The 22,772-nt window shown below is 44.1% G+C and overlaps 1 protein-coding gene across 7 annotated transcripts in view; it reads left to right on the top strand.

Moving 5' to 3' along the window:
* PHKB (phosphorylase kinase regulatory subunit beta) overlaps nt 1-22,772 on the top strand; it is a 1,358,073-nt gene that overhangs the window by 1,066,584 nt on the left and 268,717 nt on the right. For all 7 annotated transcript variants that reach the window (XM_086945119.1, XM_086945122.1, XM_086945118.1 and 4 more), the window contains 2 exons: nt 3,804-3,887; nt 17,153-17,257. In XM_086945119.1, coding sequence (XP_086801245.1) covers nt 3,804-3,887; nt 17,153-17,257 — 189 coding nt within the window. The remainder of the gene's footprint in view (nt 1-3,803; nt 3,888-17,152; nt 17,258-22,772) is intronic.

The raw sequence follows: 22,772 nt of genomic DNA, 5'->3' as shown, positions 1-22,772 counted from the left end.
CAGAGGCCACCAAAGTCATCTGCGGCGTCCCTCAAGGATCCTCACGGAGCCCGACTCTCTTCAACGTCTACATGAGCCCACTCGCGGCCATCGCACGCCAACACAACCTCAACATAATCTCCTACGCCGACGACACCCAGCTGATCCTCTCCCTGACCAACGACCCCGCCGCCGCCAGAGCCAACCTGCACGAAGGGATGAGAGAGGTAGCCGAGTGGATGACGACGAGCCGCCTGAAGCTGATCACAGATAAGACGGAGGTCCTCATCCTGAGCTCCTCGCCCTCCGCTTGGGACGACTCCTGGTGGCCCCCCGCCCTGGGCACCGCACCCAAACCGACGGACCACGCACGCAACCTGGGTTTCATCTTGGACTTCTCCCTCTCCATGACCAGGCAAGTCAACGCCGTCTCCTCTTCGTGCTTCAACATCCTGCGCATGCTTCGGAAGATCTTCTGGTGGATCCCCACAGAGACCAGGAAGACCGTCACCCAGGCCCTCGTCACCAGCCGACTGGACTACGGCAACGCACTGTACGCCGGAAGTACCGCGAAGATCCAGAAGAGACTCCATCGCATCCAGAACGCCTCAGCCAGACTCATCCTCGACATCCCACGACACAGCCACATCTCCGGACACCTAAGAGACCTGCACTGGCTCCCGGTCAACAAGAGAATCACCTTCCGCCTCCTTACCCATGCACACAAAGCTCTCCACGACCAAGGCCCGAGCTACCTCCACAACCGAATCAACTTCTACGCTCCCAAACGCCACCTCCGATCCGCCAGCCACGCCCTCGCCGCCGTCCCACGCATCCGCAGAGCCACTACAGGAGGAAGGTCCTTCTCCTACCTGGCCGCCAAGACCTGGAACTCCCTCCCGGCCGACCTGCGCCTGACCCAAGACCACCTCTCCTTCAGGAAGAAGCTCAAGACCTGGCTGTTCGAGCAGTAGCGGCACCCCCCCCCCCCAAGCGCACCGAGACCCTACGGGTAGGTAGTGCGCTCTATAAATGTCTTTGATTGATTGATTGTGTAGCCCCAAATCTCATAGCCTAAAGTGGAGATTGAGATACACTTGGCTGTGTAAATCTCCAGCATGGATTTTAGTGGCTTTTGTCCAATATGGGAAGAAAAGTCATACACTCCAGCACACGCCCTCTTAAAACTTCCAATATTCTGATTTTTTAGGGGTTTCCAATTGAGTCCTGAATCTGTTAAAATTCCAAACGTATTAAAATTATCAACCTTAATTAAAATCTGTCCCTGCACAAAAAAGGTACTTTATCATGGTTTTCGGCCCTAGAACAATCACATGCAATTTATGGAAATTGGTAAGCAAGTCCAGGCTGCCCATAAAATCAACCAAGAGGTCTAAAAGCTGCTGCAAACGTCTGGCAGGGTGGGTAATTAAAACAGCATTGTCTGCTTATAAAAGAGCTGGAAGCAATCTGCCCCAGCCCTTGGGACATCCACACCTTGTACCAAAAGCACCGTCTCCAGACGATTAATTCACATAATAAAAAGAAACTGGGCCAAAACGCAACCCTGCCTTTCCCTCGTTCTGCAAAGTGCAATTTGCATTCCCCACTTCTTCCATAATGGACTGTGGCCGTCAACCCACATTGTAGATTTCTGAGAAAATCCACCAGAGACTGTTCCACCCCCTTGGACTCCAGCTCTGATCACAGCTTTGCCCCAGTTCACCTTATCTAAGGCAGAATGGAGGTCCATGAAGGCGATGTGTGTGTGTGTGGGGGGGGGGGGGGGGTACGGGGGCATTTTAACTCTGATGTACTTGTTGATTATGAGATAGAGGTTGAGACTCTACACCACAGTGCCACAGAATATTGTGTTCCTCTGCCCAATTAGTTAATCTATTCAGTATGACCATGCCTGTGATCTTGAATTTGACGTCATTTAAGGAGATCGCCTATACCAGGAAGGGTCATTCCTATCACCCTTTTTGAACACAGGTACAATAATGGAATGGCACCAGGCCTCAGTAAGAGAGCTACTAATAGCGGCATTGATGTATAGGGTAAGGAGAGGGACCAAACGATCCAAAGAGTAACTAAACAGGTCCCCAGGTACCCCATTTGCCCTAGGAGCCTTGCCTACTGTCAAGGACGCAATAGCATCTCTAATTTTATCCCACTGTAACATCAGTGTGGCACCCTGAACCGAAGTCAAGAAGGTGGACAGAATCTTCTCCCTGATATAAGATTGAAAAGTTATACTTTCAAGCTTGGGCAGGGACTAGAGCAGCTTGATCCGCCACTACACCTCCCATAAAAAAGCGGATGGTTATCCACCTTCTAAAACAAGGTGCTATCTTTCTGTGTGCAGGCAAAAAGATCCTCCCATTACTCATTCTTTAGGTCCAGCTTCCTATTTTTTTCTGCAGCTTTATAAATAACCCTGAATTTTCTTTCCTCCCCTCTTATCACGGGGATTAATTTTTAGCATAGCTAAAAGTACCTTTCGTGGCTTTGTACAATTATTATCAACCCATCTGCAAGAAGCCTGGGACTCGGACTTCACAGGCCTTAACAGGGCCGTGTTAATGTAGGTGTGTCTCTTATAATACGCCAATAGGATCTAGTGGTTGGGGGCCTTCGTTTTCAATCACGTCTGTATCTCGAAAAAGAAGGATGGGACTAAGTTAGTAGTAAAGGGCTCAGGGATAATTATATCCCACTTCAATTGGCGCCCTTATGTGGTTGTTTTGACTTGGGTTGCAAAGTAGAAGAGAGACTCTACCTGCTCCATATCCCAGGAAAGCTGGAGGGAGAGGATTATGTTCGCTAGAGGTTCGCCAATCCACTGAAATGAAATAAGGGAGGGAAATAAATTCATTGAGACATTAATACAATCAATAAAAGATCCTCCTCCATGACTCTATATGGATTAGTTGTTAAGCATCTGAAATAGGAACATTGCAGTGAGAAAGTAGAAAGGACATATTGATGTAAAAAAAGTAGAAATCAAGTGGAAGACTAAGCTCAGATAGCAATCAACAGGCCACGACAGAGAAGGGTCTCTTATGGGATCAGTTGAGAATTGCCACATTCCACCAGTGTGTCCCTCCTCCTTGAGAACTTTTTTTTAATGAAATAGTAGAATATAAAATAAAATGTTAGAAAAACACAAACTATTGAAGTAAACAACAAAAATTATATTTAAAGTAAAAAAACGAATGCAACTATTAATGTTGGGAAATATTTTTTTTTTAAAACATCTGAGCAGGTGGCTAACCCAGGTGCAAGGGGGATATCCAGAAGCAGTATTCTGTGCCTCCAGCATGAATTTCTTTGAGTGCCTGTTTCTCCACATATCCTCCAAGCCATGGAGAAATAAAAACAAGGGGGACTTCCTTAAAAATAATTTAAAATTGTGACAAACATGTTGATCTATACTTTTAGTTTGGAATTGTTTACAAGGCAGAGTCAACTTGTTTGACACAGTGCAGACAGAGGATCAGTTAGTCTGTGTACTAATGGATTCAGAGGCAGATAAAGTGAGTGGGTGGATGAAGATACAGGGAGGAAAAGCAACCCAGCTATAAGGTTAAAAAACGATGGTACTTGGGGGTGGAAGGGGTCATTGCCCCTGATCCCTGTTCATAGGCCAAATGTAAAGGTTATTTTTGATAAACATTACTCAAACAAATGGCTCATTATTTATTCTTCAAATGCACTGTTACATTTGAAAAGCATAGACAACCTACAAATGTATGTTTATCACTATCTCATCACATCCGTTTTGATTTGCTTTAACCATGGAACCTCTATTGTCTTTGTAGGCTTACCTTCACCTGGGTATCAACAACAAGCTTGGGCTTTCTGGGCGACCTGACCGACCCATCGGATGCCTTGGAACATCAAAGGTACCAACTGAGAAACACAACATTTAATGAAACAGTTTTAAAACTGTCTTTATCAAAAAACATATCGAGGTGTTGCAGTGTGTTAACTTTTGGACCAAATAGGGTGTAAATATAATTTATTCTTAAGGCAAGATGATAGATTTTCTGATTAACCTTATCACTATTTATTCACTGAGTAAGATTTTGAGGACCTTCCTGGTCGACTCTTTAGTCAGATGGATTTCTATTATTGTATGTTGCAGTTGTCTTAGAGCTATATCTTTTGCTTAGAATTATTTTATTATTTCAATTTTCTCATCAACATTCTTTAGTCTTTTTTTAGATTCAACAGCAGCCGTTCATAAAGGCTTGCTTTCCCATCAGTTTCCCATTCTTCACAGAATGAACAGAACAACAGATAGGCTGCTGTTGAAAAGCGTACAATATGACCATATTTCCCCTGTTTTCAGAGCTCTTCACATGCTTCCTTTTCAAATACATATAGTTTCTACAGATTTTTGTATCTCACTACAATCACTTTTATTGAGAATCCATGGATTTCCATCAGTGTCCCTGTTTTTGGCTGTTCCCTGCCTACCTTTGCCCTGCTGGAGATAGCACAGATTTAGCTTTTTCCATTCCTGGCCCTAGACTGTGAATTTTTTTTGGAGCTTTACAACTCATTAGAACATTCCCGCTGCCTCATTATCTTAGTGTGTCACTTGAAAGGTTTCCCTAAGTGCAAGCAAACTTAATTTTGTGTATCTGAATGTAAGGCAATCATCAAATTCACAGATCTTATGTGGTGAGTTTTTTATATTGGTTTACTTTTTGGACCCCGTGCACGGGTCTAAAGTTCTACTTTTATTATGCATTTATGTTGCTTTAACTTGAAGCTTTGCTGAGAATTTGGGTACCCAGTAAAGTTTCCTTGTACTGACCAACTTCAAAAGGGGAGTAGGATTGAATAGAAGAAAATAGCAAACCCTTGAGCTGTTTTACAGTACAATATAGCATGACTCAAGGAAACCAGCACAAGCGCATGCCTCGCGCAGCAGCAGGGGGAGGGGGCTTGTGCGATTGCCTTGCAGAAGCGTGCCGCAAGGCGCGATGATTGCGACCATACGGCGCCACCATATAAAGCTGCGCACTCCCGCCAGACGTGCATGCGTTGCCATTGCAAGCAATGCAACGCATGCACATTTTTGCCCCCAAAGATGTGCCGATGGCTAAAGGTCTCTCTCCTAAGCAGCGCATGCGCGTTGCGTAGGCGAGTCCTAAAAATGAATCTGTCCTTGTTTAAATGTGACTGGCGCTCATGTAAAATGCTCCAATGCTCACAGGTCGAGTTTGCGCTGTATAAAACTGTAAGCAAAACTAGGCAGATGCCTCTGTAAAAATGTGCCTGTTTTATAGATTTCAGCAACAGGTGCTTATCTTATTCGCAGCAACATTCAACGTAACCTATATATACACAAAATAGATTGCCATGCTTTTGTAAAAAAAAAAGCATATATTATTTTTTTCAACATGTTTCGTTGTATGACGCATCACCTGCAGTGTCGAAACTCGCATAAGCGTCCTTTGCAGGGTCTGACCCACATTTTACTCTATTACGCTGCCCCAAAATGATCAGTTTCCTTTGCAACCTGCCAAGACATTGCTGCAGTCTCAGTGCGTTTCAATGAAAACAATTCAAGTTGGGCCTGCAGTTCCAAGTCAATTGACTCTCGTTACAACTCGGCCTTTCTTTCAAGTGACCCTGCTTTGAGGGGGGCTAGTCTAAATAAAAAATGACCGGTTGTCCTGGTGTGACCCTATACCCTCAGTCCAAATACTTCAGTGGAAAGATCAAATTAAACTAGCTTTTCAGCACCCTCACGCCAGGCCAAGTTCTAACGTGGTGCACATTTCAGTGGTAAAACATCCCGCCACCTGCCTTAATCTTTGAAAACATCTGCCAAGATTTGGCGCATTTCTTTCAGCTACACGTTCATATTGGAGCAGCATTTTTAAGTCTGCTGCACCCGATCGCAAAAACATGTAAGTCCCATGGCTAGCTTGTTGGAAGCGTCCTGTTGGCATTTCATAAAACATTTTAAACAAATAAAAGTTAATTACATTGCTTTTGCCCTAAACTATTAATCGATCCAGTGCATGCCAAAGGGATTGTCAAGCTGGAGGAGCGGAGTGTGCTGGGTCTTGGATCTGCCATTCAGAACTTGGCCGGCTGAGTGGCATGCGTGACAGGTTGCTAGCAATATGCTGCTGGATACCAATAAGCTGGTTAACAAATTGGTGTAATAAATGCCACCAACTGTAGTTTTATTACCAAGTTCCACAATTTGGTTAATCCTTTTTTTTGCGTGGTCTTGCAACTCCCTCCAGTCAATGACTCAAGTGAGTGCCCTTGGCCACCTGTCAAACTGCACTGAGTGCAAGCACAGGAACTGCGCATGTGCCGTTTCCGGTCTGTGCCCACACCAGGGGGGCACATCACATCTCGTGGTGCATGACATGCAGGCGCTAAAGCCGAAGTGCCTGTCACTGGGTTGGCCTCTCTGCAGAGCACAAAGCCCAATATTTGTGTTTTCCATTTGCAACTGAAATTCTGTGGAAATGTGTGTGAAGGGGGTACACTGATGTCAAAATATTTGCACCGCAAAAGTAAGAGAAATGAAATTGCTTATATTTGAGAGAGTGGAATGCATGTTGGGGGCGGTGAAGTGACAGAGATGTGAGGCAGGGCATTCGGGGAAGAGTGAAAAGAGGATGCTGGGGAGGAAAGAGAGGGGGTTGAAGAAGTGCAGATGGACAAGATATGCAGAGAAAAAGAGGATACATATCTAACATAAAGCACACATAATTGAAGACCAAAACTCCTTCCACAGGCCTCAATGCTATTTAATTCACAGACTCACTATTTCAGAATGTAAACATTTTCAATGTTAATTATTTATGAGAAATCATTGTTGTTACTCATTTATGTTAAACAGCTAACACCCCTTGACCAAGCCAATCATACTGATAGGCTGTAGGCGTATGTCCGTTGCTGTGCCATTTATCCGGATAAAATTATATCTGAGAGAAACCAAAATACTGGTCTGATGGCACACTATGGGAATCACAGGAATGTATGTGGCATGTTCCTTTATAGGGAGCACTTACTTTTTTCATTTCACTTAAAGACCCGTTTCTATATGACTGGTTACAGCCAGCCGCTACGGGTGCTTCCCAAAGGCTGGTTAGAGCACCGTTTTCCAAAGTTAATGCTGCATGCAGTGCAAGACACTGGGCAAGCATACATTTTAAAGGGCTAAAGTTGTCATTCAGAACAATTTACATATTACAGTAACTGTTTTTCTAATTAATGCAAGAAGATAAGGGGCAGTTTTAATGTGTTTAATATTTCAAGGCTATACGTTCCCACTGCTTAATAAGCCTTGCTTTATCGCTACATTCATTTACTTTAAAATGCACCATTTGCCAATCTTTTTTAAATTTGTTTCTCAGGAGAGGGACTCTCCCTAGACCCCAGGTTTATCCATTGAACTTGTTCACATCACTATCTAGTGTTTTATATTGGAAAGGGTAGAGCCAAAGCAGTCTTGCTTAGTACCCTAGCCCTCTTCAGAAGTTAGACTTGCTTGGCAACCCAGAAATTCTCTGAAATAATGTATGAGTTTTCTTTTATGAATGCCTAGAAGAATTGAATTTTTAGTCCATTCATCACAGAAATAGTGCTGAAAATCGCACCAAAAAGATGCCAATTTTCAAAAAAATTATTCTGGGGGGGCGAGAACCCCCAACCGATACCCCCCCCCCCCCCCTCACCCCCAATCCTCCTTATTGCTGTCAGACTCGCTCGCTGCGCTCGCTCTCATACATTGATTCGTTCTGCATACGCTCACCAGTTTAAAATTACGCCAGCCAACACTGCCCAGAATGATAAGGTATTCTTGTGAACAAGTGTTTCTGGAGCTGCTGCTGAGGAGACCAGGGTAGGATGAAGCACTACTAGTGATATGCAAATCCTACCTACCTGCTTGTCTAATATTACACCTCCCACTTTACCCAGCCCATCACATGTTCTTTGATAAACAGATTTTATTGATTTTTTGCACAAGAGGTACATCATGGCACACAGTTATTATGACAATAAGTGCAACAGCAGTTAACCACGATACAGGCTATAAAGGTGATAACATATTGTGAATCAGGGGCAACACATCGATACACAGATCAGAAGGTAGGGCCCTGGGCAAATGGCCCCAGACATTTCCCCCATACTCGACCATGGCTCTGTGGGCATTCCCTGGCCCCGTAGACGGGCTGCTTTAATTGTGCACACCAGTCCAGCCCCTCCTCCACCGGGAGATGGTGGGAGGGGCTGGGTTCTTCCAGCAGGCAACAGTGTCCCTCTTGGCTACCATGAGGGCTGTACCCAGGAAGGTTCGATCTGCCCTCAAGCCCCCGAAGCCCTCTAGTACCCCTAGCAGGAGCACCTGAAGTAGGTGAGCGTCTCCCAACCCAGGACCTCAGTCAACCACCATGGCCCAAAACTCTTGAATCCTAGAACACAAACACACCATGTGCTAAAAGTCGGCTGGGGCACCCCCACAGTGGGGGCAGGTGGGTTACCTTACAGCACCTCAGTGCAGCCTTGCTGCTGTAAGGTAAGTACTATATAGGTAGTATGTGTGAATCAGGTGGAGCCTGGAGGAGATGGTAATGGTCCTAGGTGCCATCATTGCGATTCGCCAATCGTCATCCTCAAGGGGACCCAGCCAGCCCTCACAACAAGACCTATGGTGTTCCAGGGTACCCAGGACATTGGTTATCAATGTGCGGTAGATCTTGAAGACCCCACCCCTGCTTAGAGAACCCATAAGAAGCTTGGCCTCCAGCGGGCTGAATTCTATGAGTGAGTCAGTCTGGGATATATGGGTGAGGAGTGCATGTCGTAGTTGGAGATATTTGTAGAATTGTGTAGAAGCGAGTGCATATGTACTCTGGAGCTCTTGAAAAGACTGCATGTGTGACCCTGGCCAGACGTCCCCAAGCTGCAAAACGCCAATGAGGTCCCACTTCCCAAAAGCGTGTAGTGCTGCTTCCTCTCGCAGCCAAGTTCCGTTCTAGAAGGGCGTTTGCTGGGTGAGTGTGGTATCTCAGTTTGTATGGTGGAGTGCAGCTCTCCAAGCTAGGAAAACGCCTCTGGTCGCCGGATGAGTGGCACGGGGGATCAGGGATCCATAAAGCAGGGCCAGAATACGGGGGAACCCCAAAAGTGATTGTTCCAGACCATAAGGCAGGTGCGACCAACCTCCGTAAAACTATTCCTGTAGCCCAGAAACTGGGAGGCAAGATAATAAAGATGTAAGTTGGCCATTCTTAAGCCACCATTGTAAGGGGCACGTTGGCAGTGGGCAAGGGCGAGGCAGGGTCTGAAAGAAGGTTGCAACCCTATTGAGAGCATGGAACCAGTACGCAAAACAGATATCGGGAGATTCTGAAAGATATAAAGAAATCTTATAAGGATCATTATCTTGTACAAGACTATAAGGACCATCGCATTCAACTGGAGCTATTGCCACTTGGCAAGATCTTCCTTAGCCTTCCGTGTCAAAGACCCGAGTTTGAGGGACCAGGTAAGCTCTGGGTGCAGCGCCAACCAGACACCCAGATATTTAGTCACATGTTCCTTATAGCAGCCTGTGCTTTGCACTTCTTTTTTAGCCTGCTCATTGTTACACCTGATAATGAGGGCTCTAGTTGATGAGGTGTTAGTCCCCAAGACCAGGGCCGGACTGAGAACCGAAACCCGACCTGTCAAACTGCTCGGCCGGTCCCCCTGGGGGAAAGGAGAGTGCAGCTAAGCTGTTTGCTATGGCCAAATTCGGCCGATTTTGTTACAGGGGGGCGATATTGCCATCCCCCTGTAACAGAAACGGCTCCCCAGAGGCCCAAAACCGGCCCCACCCTGGCGGCCCACCGGGGAAACACCCTTTGCCTGCTACGGCTATTCCAGCCCTGCCCAATACAGTACTCATCATAGAGGTTCTCATTACCAGAAAGAGTTAAGTATAGGGCATTTTCCATGACCCTCTCCAGGCCCTCTGAATCAGAGCCCAGAGTTGCAGAAGTTCAAGGTCGGTGATTCCGTGAAGCACAGAAACCCTTACAAGTTTTCTGGATGTGTCACACAAACTGTGTGTGAGAATAAGACTTGCTTCAATTCAAGGGATGGCCAAACCTTCGATATCAGATTATCTGTTTGCATGTTGTGATTTGATGCAAAGAGCAGCCACTCACTTTAAGTGCTGGTCAGTGCTAAGGTGTGCATAGAAATGATGTAGGTATTCCTTTTCACCAAGGCCCCAGTTTACCAGGTTATGATGGAGCGGATGCCTCAAGAGCATTCATGGTTTATTGATATTACCATGGACATACCAGAACTGTTCCTAGGACCACCATATTTGGTTGCCACTCCGGTTCAAGACCGCAAATCTCCTGATATGATCTGAAATCATTTGGCTTTGCAGCTTTTAGTCTGACATCCTCCAGTGTGAACACCTAATCTTCCCACATGAATTCATGACCTTTCTTAAAGTTGCAGGCAAACAATCCACTGCAGGGTGTAATATTTATAGATAGAATTGTTTTAGCATTAATGCCTTTGGCGGGGCTTAACCTTCTCATTTGCCATATGAAGATATTATGCTTTGCTTGGTGCGCCAGGCCAAGTCAGGTTTTGAACATGTATCTTTGAATAGTCAACTTTTTCCAATCACCAAGTACATATAATGATTATCCTAAATATACATATTCACTGTCCTTGATGTTCAGGGGTGTCTTAGGTGGGTCAGTGATAATCTAACCATGGTTGGCAGGGCAGTTCTCTAAAGCATTTCTTTATATTTCTCTCCAGGCCAAAAGTCATCTGATTTCTATATCAACCTGCCAATCCCCTTTTCCTGCCCAATTCTGCAGCCCAATAGTTGTATACATTGGCAGTACAGGAGCCTTTGCAGTGTTAGTTGGAAAGGACAAAGACCTACGAGTCTAGGATTTTTTTAAACTTTATTTGATTTGTAAACAACCATACATAGAACAATGACACATGAGTAATTGGGTTGGCACAGTTCAACCAGAGTCATGATGTACAAAATAATGAGCCACAAGGGAAATAAGCAGTGTGTCAGTAATGCAGTCAAGGAGCATAACGGTTGAAGCGGTACATACATGTTTTGCGTACGCCTTCAGCACAGACATCAGCCCCCGCCACCCACTGGTGGAGCAACTACACTTGCGTACCTCACAGCCAAGGTGAGCAGCAAACACAGCCATGCAAGTCGGGCTCTTCTCCAGTCTACGCAACTCATTGCACAAGGCATGTGTTAAGTAATCTCAAGATCCCACGCTACCCACAGGATGCTTACAGGACCGCCAGCTAATTCCCCTCTTCATCAGTAGCTGCCTCCTCCCTAGATCGAGCCACAGAGGCCTGATATTGCCCCCGTATATCTTTACTGCTGCAAACTGGTAGAAGTTCATGGTAAAGATTGGATTGTGTATTGTTAAATGCCATATCCACATGCCAGTCCTTCAGAGTCCGAAGCGACCCTTTAGCCCAGCACACTGCTATTCTGATCCTTGCAAGCAGAAAGCCAATTGCCACCAGCCACCTTTAAGTGTTTTAGACATTTCTGTCATAGCCCAGCTGCACCAGCAATAGGGTCCACTCAATGCGCTCACCATGAATCTCTCCAAGCTCTGCCATTACTGCATGCCAAAACGCTGCACTCCCGGACAAAACCAAGCCACTTGGACGAATCCCGCCTCCCCTTCGCCGCATCTATGACAACAAAAGCTGTCCGGTAAACCATACTGGACCAGAATATATATAATAATATATATATTAACCCTGTCAAGATATTTGAAACGCAGTAACGTGATGGCTATTCAAAGAAACGTACTTCACTACGGCGCAAAAATGGGCCTACTGCTTGTCACTGATAGTGATACCCAGGTTACTCTACCAAGCAATCCTAACTATTGTGATTCCCAGCCGCCATGACACGTGTGCGAACGCATAAAGTTTTGCTATAATGTGATATGGTGCAGTCGTTTGTAACAAGTTCATTTACTCTGGCCACTCTGGGAATTCAAGTAAGTCAGCCTGGAGGATGTCTCACAGTGTGTGGCAGGGCCTATAGGGTAGTTATTTTTAATACACATAGGGCCAGATGTATCAAAGGGATTTAACCATTCTGTGTCTATAGACAAATGCCTTCATACATATGTCCCATAGTATCTGCAGGGCCAGACTTAAATATCACATGGGTTGACTCTTGCAATAGATATTGCATTTGAAGCCTAATCATTCTCTACCTGGTTATTCTGCTGCCTATTCTACAGAGGTAAAGCTACAGCAGCAATCCTCCTGGTAATAGAACTGTTGATCCCTTAGGGAGACATTAACATTATCTTTAAAATTGTTATCCACATTAGGGACCAAATGTACAACTCATTTTACCAGTCACAAATGGCTCAATGGACATTTGCGACCAGTAAAATGCATTTTCCTATGTACCAACCCTGTTTTGTGAGTTGGTAATCTATTACAGACTCGCAAAATTGGGTTTGTGAGTCTCTATTAAGAAGGGGTGTGTAATGCGCATCCCTTTCTAATAGCGAGGCGCACTGGTATGTATGAATGTTTTGTGACTGGGAATGCGGTCGCAAAACATTTGCAGATTACAACCAATTTCAAATTGGTGGTAAGCGATTCGCAAACAGGAAGGGGTCCCTGTGGGACCCCTTCCCCTTTGTGAATGGGGTGCCAATTTTTTTTCCGAGCAGGCAGGGATCCTGCGGACCACTGAATGAAAAGAAAACTATTCATTTTCATTTCTGAAATGCCTCCCGTTTTTTATTTTACAGAAAATGCACTGCTTTTTTTAAAAAAAAACTGCTTTATTTAAAAAGCAGTTACAGACATGGTGGTCTGCTAACCCCAAGCAGACCACCATCCCTGTGAGTGCCGGCCATTCCCAGTGGGTCACACATTGTTAATGAGGCAGGTCTCTTGTGACCTATATGAGAATCGCAAACATTGTCTGAGACACTGTTGTACATCAGGTTTTGCGACTTATGAATTGTGAGTCACTAAAAACTGCAAATTGCGAGTCACAAACCCTGATGGTCGTACAGGTGGCCCTTATTGGCAGGTGGTGTAGGCTAATGTCAAGAATCTTTTTAGTTGAGAGGAAAGTGATTGGTTTTCTTCCTCGAAGGAACTTCTCCCAGTTTTGTATTGCTTGCTGTCCTACATATCCGGGAATACATTCTGGCGAAATCCATTGATGGAGGAAAAAATCATGTAGATGTAATGGTACTTTTCCTTCACCATTACTCCACAGTGTGTTGGGCATTTTCATGAGGTAATGCATTCGAGGAAACATACCCAGGAGTACAGGTACGTATAGTTTCCTTGAAGCAAGGAGTCTTTGGCAATTTCATTCTGGTCCATAATTAGATGTTCAATACAAGTGGGGCTCTTAAGGGATGCCAGTTATTGTGGGCGCGCAGCCAGGCTCAATACTTATAGTCCCGCCTTCAGTCTTGTGTGAAAAGTAGAGGGTCTAAGACAGCAAGTCCATAGTCATTCTTTCTGCCATGATAACTTGGAGATGTTACAAACTGCTAAGTGCCCGCTTTATGTTACAAATACTTTAAATGGACTTTTTGAGGGAAACCATTTTCTTATAAATGATATAGCTTCGAGCGAGATTTAGTCTACTTTATAAAAGCCACTGTGTCTGTGAAGATAAATATTGCATTGGGTGAAAAAGCAGCTACGCGTAGTGTACACTATTGTGCTTTAAATTTTCATGTTACAGTTAGCCAGATGACTGCACAAGATGTGATCTTGATGCTCTATGCTGCCACACTCCTCTGTAAATTATGAAACTAGGTCACCATGCTTTCCTTACAACCTAATGCCAGGCGTGCAGTGTAGCCTTCTGCGTGTATTCCTCTGCCCCTTCTTTGCAGCATACATAAATGTGTGGAACCAGAAAGAATAGCATTTATCATTTTATATATGTGATGCTTTCACCCTTCTGCAAAACTATGCTTTCCTTAATCATCCGTTTCATCTGATCTGAGCATAGAATACTTAGAGCAACCAGAACTGGGAAGTCTTAAAAATTCCTAAGTCCGGCATGCACCTTGTTAGGACTCCCAAATAAACATTTCCAATTTGATCAGTGAAGGATAAACAGAACGCCCTTATGCTATGTGCCACTCACCCGACCTACTCTCCCTGTGGGGCACAGATAGATCTCCTGAACCTAAAGACTTGCTCTACCAAATCTGGGAGTTACTGGGGTTGAAAAAACGAAATGTCTCTCTTGATCACAAGGAGGAGGCAGTGGCGGTTGGTGACCGAAAAAAAATGGTGGTGGCGAGTGGGCCACATAAACACAATGAAAAAACATTCAAATAAACTAAAACCTTAAAAAATTAAAAAAGAAAAGGTTCACTCGCCTCAGCCTGTAGCATGTCCTTTATGTTCTTCAGTCCCCGGCTCCAGACTCCTCTGAGTGCGAGGTCCCACAGTTCCTTATCCAATCCAGATGCTGCTCTCATGCTGTTAAGCAGTATGAGTGAAGCGTCTGGATCAGGCTGCCTGAGTGCCCCGAAGGGCACTGTAGGCCGTGTTTGCTCTCCAGCTGCCTAAGACAGCTGGGTTGGATAGTTTGAACTGCGCATGTCAGTTTGGCTGTAGCAAGGTTGCCGACCAAACCAACATGCGCACTTTAAAGTGAAGGGGCCAATCGTCATTGCTGCCAATCCGCAGCAATGATACACTGACCCCGCCCTGCACTCTCCGTTTGGGCAGAAAGGTGGAAAAATTAAATGGTAATGAAATCCTTTCATTAACATTTTATGTTTCAGCTTTCTGCGCAGTAATGTGTGGGGGTGGGGGAGGCGAGACTCCTATGGAGGAACGGCTCCTGGGAGGAGGCCTTCCAAGAGGTGTGGTGGCCCTTTTATAGCAATGTGTTCTACAGAGTTCACTAAATTAACATGCCCTGAACAAGGTTAGACTTGCCTATAGTGTTTTCTAGCAGTGCCCGATGAGTTGGTCTGACAGATCAGTATGTGGGCCGTTTATTAGCTGTTTGTGGACCTGTCTTATCGACAGATGGGACGGTTTTTACTGTTGATTTACCTGATATTATTGAAAACATTTCCTGCAGCAAACACAAAGGCATGCAGTATCCTATTCCCTGCAAATTAGCCATATAGTGGATCTTTGCAAGTCAAAAACTGGCTTGATTTGATCCACGCATATGGACACTGAGTTACTGAGAGATAGAAGAGAGGAGACTAGTTTGGAGTTAATGCTGAGGTACAAATATGCTGGCAATCTTTATGGAATCAAAAGAGAGGAACCCCTTATGCCACCATATGTGTGCAGAAGTTGGATGGAGGGATGGTTTAAAGGAGTTGTTTGTTCTGTTTATCACCACTAGTCCAGCCTCCGAGTTGTTGGTGTGATTACATGTTTTATTTCTTTTACTTTCAAAACTTAATGAAACCAAATTGATCCTAAACATGCCTGTCAATGTTTAGATTTGAGTTCAGATGGGAAAGAAAGCTTCTCATATTCCCCAACTACATTTGTCCTTTTTTTCAGCTGGAAGCCAAGTCTGTTTAAGGGTTAGAAATGTTCATGGATTTTTGAAAAAAAGGTCTCACATCCCACAGAACCTGCATTTCTCTTCTAATACTGGTCACTGTCTCCTAAATACATGGGCATATATGGCTAGACAGAACGGATGCATTTTTCCTTTACATTGAGGCAAAAACAGCACTATAGCCCATTGCAATTGAAAAGGTTCTACTGGGTAATAACATTTGCATACCATATTAAGATGATGAAATTTAAAGGCAAACTCTGAACTGCAACTATTTTTCAAATATTTTACACTCAAATTCATCCAGCAAGATATTTTTGTTGTATAGCTTGACAGTAGTTTAAACGAAGTTTAAGAAAACATCCACTCAACATTTGGGCATCATCGGAAGCATGGTCTTGCTCCTTAAGGTTCTTCAGGATCAGATTCTCCAGTTATGCCGGGTCCCCCCATCAAATATAATGAATGACACCTGTACCCCCCCCCCCACCCCACCCCCCCCCCCCAAAGAATGCTGCCATATCACATTACTTTTGATGCGCGAGAATTGAGGTCATGCCAGGTTTAGTGATGTTATCTAGGAATCCTGGCTTTTTAGGGATAAATCTGACTTTTTCTAATTCGGTTTTGTAACCAGCCTGCTACATAACCGAAACAATCAGAGGTAAGTGTTATTGTACATCTAATTGCTGCTAAAGATAACGTCTCAAAGCTTCACGAGATAGTCTCATAGTGCATCTAGTTCAGGGGTGTTCTCGGTAGGTCTAAGAGGGCAGGGTCCTGGCCAGGTCTTCAGACTTATCTCAATATTTGTATATTCTTTGCAGTTAGAATCTTGCATGGGTATTTATCTTGTGTGGCTATTCTAAAATCTGGCTTGGATCACACAGCAAGTAGTGATATGAGATTATACAATTCAGATTGTTCAAGTTATAACTCAATGATTCTGGGTGTTGATTTAATATGTGTTAATGTAAATTATAGAATATTTTATTACTTTCATAAGAGTGGTGGGTCACAATTGTTTGAGTGTATGGTACCTGTTGTATCGTATCATTAGTTCTTTGTATTGGTTAATAAATGTATTGTACACCAGCGGTTCTTAACCCTCTGTTTTCTGTGAGCCTCCACTGAATCATTGTTGGTATCTGGGGACCCCTACAGAGTCAACATTGGAAGCAATCATTTTGTTTTGGATCTCAAAACTTTACACAAAGGTACAAAATTACGTATAAACCATCAACTGCTCAAATATTGAAATATTTTGTGTAGTTCACAATCAAATGTAAAAAAAAAAGTTTCACAATTCCAATGTTCTTCTTTATTTGTATATTCGTTATTAATTTTAATATTATTTAATGTTGTTAAACAGTTGTGGACCCCTTTAGTAGGCTCGGACCATTTGTTAAGAACCTGCTGTGCACCATTGTTTTTTTGATCAGTACACACGTTTGCCTAATCAGTGAAGTGGCCATTTTTGTTATTCTGCTAACTACCTATTGCCTTTTTTCTTTTTTGTAATGGTGTTTTCATTTGTCAACTGTTTCACCCATCAATGTAACTTTTTTGTTTTTATAGATTTATCGAATTCTCGGAAAGACGGTGGTTTGCTACCCCATTGTTTTCGATTTAAGCGACTTCTACATGTCTCAAGATGTCATGCTGTTGATAGATGACATAGTGGTAAATTTTAAGTTATTTATTTAAACGCGGTTTCAGCAACATATTGAATTGTAAAATGTCTACTGATATGTTTTAACAAACAACAGCGCCATTTAAGAATCAATCAACCACACTCACAGAATAAAACGGGTTATAACAAGGTTATGACACTCTGCTAAGTTATGAAAAGGTCCTTGCCAGAACTGTCTTCCTTGTATGTATCAAAGAAAGTTATCTGTTGAATTTATAAAGGAGGACGAGTAGTGACGCTGTTGTAAGGTGTTTACACAGGAGGCAGAGAGAGCCAGAATAGATAAGGAGGCGTGGCTTTCGCTGACCCTAGCTCCAATAGCGCGAGAGTGAAGTGGGAGGAGATCAAGTAAAGTATATGAACATTTAATGGACATGGACGTCAAGTTACCAAAGTGACATCACACACCCACCCTATGACCTTCACTTACACACACCTGCTTTCACATAGACACGCACTCTCACGTAAACACACTCATCCGCAAGCTTGCACACAGTGGCATGGCTAGCACTTTGGCCGCCCATGGCGGTCCCTGTGTTTACAGCCCCGCTGCTGCGGCTGCATCAAAGTGCGGGGAGGGGTTCCAGCTAATTGCACTCCTGTTTTTTATTACACTAACAGTGAATAATATATTTTTCACTATTAGTGTGATTTAAAAAAAAAATTGACGGAAAACAAAGAGTGGAGCCCCAACCAATGTCTATAAGCACAAGCTGCCGCTGTGTTCCTGGCACTGATTTTTCCACCTCTGGGCCCAGGAGTCGCACGGGCAGTGCCAGGGGTCACAAGGAGCAAGCCAGGGGTCGCAGCTGCGACCTATAAATGACATGCATGTTAATGGAGTGGCACTTTGAGAACAGAAACTACATTGCTGGATTGCGGGTGTGAACTGTGAGTGGTGGCAGGTAGGGGCCGAATTAAATGTTGACTTTGTTTTGGTTCCGGGGTTCGTACATTTTTACAGACACAAGAACACATCTGTATCAGTTGCAGTTAATTTACCTCACGAATGCTCAGACACAATCCCTTTACCACCAAGAGCGAAGTGCGATATGCTTTGGAAAGGGCCACTGGCTGCTTGAACAGGGCGGTTCATGATCCTCATATAAGTGATGTGTGGCGATGCTTTGAATATGTAAGAAATGGCATCTCTGCATCATTCGAGCAGGACATTACCTCAGGGGGAGACAACTTCTCGATAGCCCAATCTATGTGATCCAAGGGTGTGCTTTTCCAACTCCACCTGAATCTACCGTGATCTTACATTATGCAAGATCGCGGTAATGTAACTCTTCTCTTCGACAGTAAACTTACACACGTTATAAAAGGCCAGGGAGGTGGCTTGGGTGTAGTATCCCAGTCTGTCAGTGTATCCGGGTCTGTATTTGCGTGTTTTAATGCTTTCAATAGATAGAGCTGCTTGATGCGGTAACAGCTTTCATAGAAATCAACTATTTTAAACATTATTGTACAGTTGGGGGCGTTTCTAGCCCCAAGGAATGGATATGTGAATATCTAGAGTATTATCGTTGATGGGAGTGTATTGTAAAAAGGTCCAATCAGGCCTATGTGGCTACAGGTGATTCCAGAATACATCCTTTCGAACGTACAAAATTCATATGATTTTTTCTGTCCACTATTTGACACTTGGAGCTCCATTTTTTTATGGGAAATCTCTTTTCTGAGGTGTGAAATTTTCCTTGCTCCTCGTTAGATGGACTGATTCTTTAAGTTACAAATGTGATACTTACAGTTGCTTCTTCAGCTGACGTTTACTCCCTTTGCCAGTAGAGGCGTGTCGCTGAGAGCGGCGGGGCCCTCACCCTCCGGCCTTTTCCTGCGCATGACGAGTGTCCGTCAGGCTGAGCAAAGGTCAGCCTGACGGACACTCTTCGTGTTCGGGTCAGGTCTCCAGGCACTGTACATGCACTAAATGAGCAGGCGTCTGAATGTCTGAGCCGAAATTTGCAAGGCTGAAGATTTCACAGTCCCCTTGATATGACCTATGCAGCCTGGCAACATATTTCTGTGAGCCTTGATGAGGGGGCATCACTAATAGACTTGGAGCTGGGTGCTTCAGGTTTAAGCCCTGAGGTGCCCAGGGCTGAGTGCCCATCAATGACGCTTGTCATAGAGTGGGTGGGTGGGGTCAGCAATTCTCACTGACCCCATCCCACTCTGACAAGGGAAGGAAAGTCTTTCTCTCAATGAGAGGTGGAGGCGGGACCTTTCTTCTGTGCCTTCCTTCAGGAAACAGAAGAGGCTTCCCTCCTGCTACCTGAGATGCGTCCAGGTACATTTCTTTTGTAATGTTGGGTGCGTGCATGTGTGAAGGTATTAATGTTTGTGTGCTCATGTGTGTGTGCATGGTATGAAGGGGTGTGTGTATGTGCTGAGTGTGAATATGTGTGTGCATGCATGTGCCAGCCTCATCCCTACAGTCCACCACTATTCTTTACAATCTTTATTAAAACTGCTCTGCATTCTGGAATCCCCTCCCACCTGTGGCCAACCTCTGTCTTGATTTATTTTTTGAGAGATTGACAAAGATTACAGAAATCAGTTCTTCAGTGAAGTGAGGTTCTGGGACAGGAGTCACCAAGAGGTTTATCTAACTATTAGACTTAATAATCCTGTCTGATTTGAAGACCAAGTGAAGATTCTCAGGGAATAACTTCTAAACCTCTTTAACTCTGTTAGATGTAACTCCAAAGTCATTGTACATTTCCATTTCACAGGGTTACGCCTCGCTGCAGCTGGAACAGGGAAGATTGTGGTAATTTTCACATCGATGATACATTTCAAACACTTCACTATGATGAAAAGGTCTATTAAAGTATAATCAACTATTGAGGCTGAATTCCACGTTTGAAAAATAGCCGTACTGAGGGCCATACTCCTCTTCCATTATGCTTCCTGAATTCATGCTGTAGAGGTGAAAATGCAAAGGTGTGTGGCTTCCAGGACAGGATGTGAGGCAACCGTAGGAAGAGGAGCCCGCTACCTTGAGGTCAGAATTCGTGCCAGGACTATCATGCATGTTAGTTGATATCTATTGTAAAGCATATTCATTTCATGTCTGGCTTTGCTTTGGCTGGGCGTGTAGCTAGGACATGACCAAGTTGGTCGCTTCATGCTAGAGATCTGTAAAACATCACAACCCCCATGTCCGTACTGCTACGCAGATGTCATGTCCCAATGATCTGCAGTCCCCTATGGGAATCCATGATGACTGCGAGCAGCGATGAGGATACCAATGAGGTGACTTTGCTGAAGTAGCGACTTTTAGTGGCTCTGATTCCTCAGGTGCCTGCAACAGACGGCAGGCTGGCTCCACCTCAACCCCCCCCCCCCCCCCCAACTCTTATAACTATTCAGAGATCTGTGTGTATGAACAAACCAAACCAGGCCAATTTAGTCTTCTTCTGAAGTGCCCCCCCTATACAATGCCTGGGGCTCTTTGGAAATGGAAATTCAAAGCAATTGGTGCCAAATACGACCTAGTTTCAAGCCGAAAAGGCCATTATTTTGTGACTTAATCCAGTGACGTTAACTATCCTTTTCATGTTGAGCCACGTGCGTCATCAAAACGCAGACTTCTTAGGTCCTGTTTTCTGAGACAGTGGCCCGATATAAGGAATTACATAAACAGAGGCCCTTCAGATGACTGACAAGACTGTGGATACAGTCCTCCAAAAATATTCTGGCATCGACAGCACCCTGCGTAAACGGACACCAAAATAAATGACGTGGCTACAGAAATGAAATCTGTATGGACTGATATGTTGACATTCCAAGAACGGGTAAACGTGGTCGATAACAGACTTGATGAGTCGGAAACAAACATGACCAAAGCCCTGACTTGGAGGCAGAAGAGAGGATTCTTCAATCTAAAGGCCACTTACTTAGAGGATCGAGGTAGGAATGATAATACATGCATATATGGAGAGTCCTAAAAAAAAGAGAAAATGAATGTCCACTTGACTGATTTGCTATAGCAATTCTGTAGTTTAGAATTTACACAGCTGCTTGATTTGCAGCGGACTCACCTCATCAAGGCACAACATGAAAACTCCAGTGCATAACCACAGCCAATAATCGCTTGAACCTTAACAACATCAACACTCAAAAACCATACTCATGACAGGAAAAAGAAAAAACAATACACGTAGGAAGGTCACCCAGTCTTTTTATCAGTGGATTACTCATCCGATACCAATATTAGACAGAGGAAGTTTCTCACCTTACATCACAGACTGCATCAACAGGACATCAGATAGGGTCTGCTGGATCTGCTTGCATGATCATCATTCTTTTTTTTTAAAAATATATAAATAAATTCATGATTAATAGAAAAAGGCATCAACTTTATACACAAGGAAAACATCGTAAAGATTGGCAACCAAAATAAATAATATCTTAAATTTTTTTTTAAAGAGAAATCATTCATTAAACTTTCCGCCACAGCCGGAATTCTGCGCCTGTGATGCACATTCCGATCGTGGGCGTGGTCATGACGGCCCCAAGCCGTCATCAGCACACGCCCACCGTGATGCATGACGGCGAGGGCCGTCATCAGCATGGAAGGGGTTAAGAGACCTCATTTACGACCATATTAGTACAGATGCAGCTTTCCTACAGCCGCCTTACATCTCTAGCCCAGGCCGCACTTGGTGACCAGATCTTATTGCCACGCAATCTAGAGCATCTCTATCTAACAGAGTAGATGGCTTTTTCCTGATTATACACCCCCAAAAACCTGGCAAACCACATTTGAAAGCTTGGGGGGTCCTCATCTTTCCAGTAAGCTGCCAATAATATTCTATAAACCGCTGTCCCAACAAAGAGACATGATTCCTCCTCCGAGCTTAGCCCCAGAGTGCTATCATAGCCAAGAATAAAAAGTGTAGATGATTCTGCCACCCTATGCCCAAATACCTCCTCCCAAAATCCAGACAGCATCCCTTTAAGTGGTATTAATTTAACACAACCGTAGAACATATGTGGCAGGGTAACTGGCCCTGATCCACACCTGGGGCAAAGATAGTTTATTCTTTTCCCCCATACAAACAACTTAGCCGGGGTAAAATATAAATTAAAGATGGTTTTATAGAGCTGGGCTTTTAAGTTGGAGGATAAAAGTAATTGTGATGTCAATATTGGGATTAGCTAGTTTTCCAGCCCAGGACGACTCTGTGTGTTCCAAGTCGTCTGGGAATTTTTCAAGGAGCAGACCATATATTGTTCCAGTTCTAGTAGAATTCTAAAGTATGATATAAAAAAATGGAATCTTTTCCAGTGTGATCCTTGGAATTTTTAAGCTAAGGATAGTATTAACCTGAACAAATTTAAAATGATGACTATTAGGAATTTCAAAAGTTCTCTGAAGGGTCAAAAATCTGGTACTTGCTTCTCCCCCCAAGAAATCCCATACCGTTCTTACCCCCTTGCTTTCCCATTTTTTTGCCTTGTCATCATTAGCCTGTAGGGGTAATAAAGAGGAGT

This window comes from Lissotriton vulgaris, chromosome 12 (genome assembly GCF_964263255.1).
Source record: "Lissotriton vulgaris chromosome 12, aLisVul1.2, whole genome shotgun sequence".
NCBI classification, from domain to species: Eukaryota; Metazoa; Chordata; class Amphibia; order Caudata; family Salamandridae; genus Lissotriton; species Lissotriton vulgaris.
The sequence above is the reverse complement of the archived record's forward strand: the minus strand, read 5'-3'. Positions and strand labels throughout refer to the sequence as shown.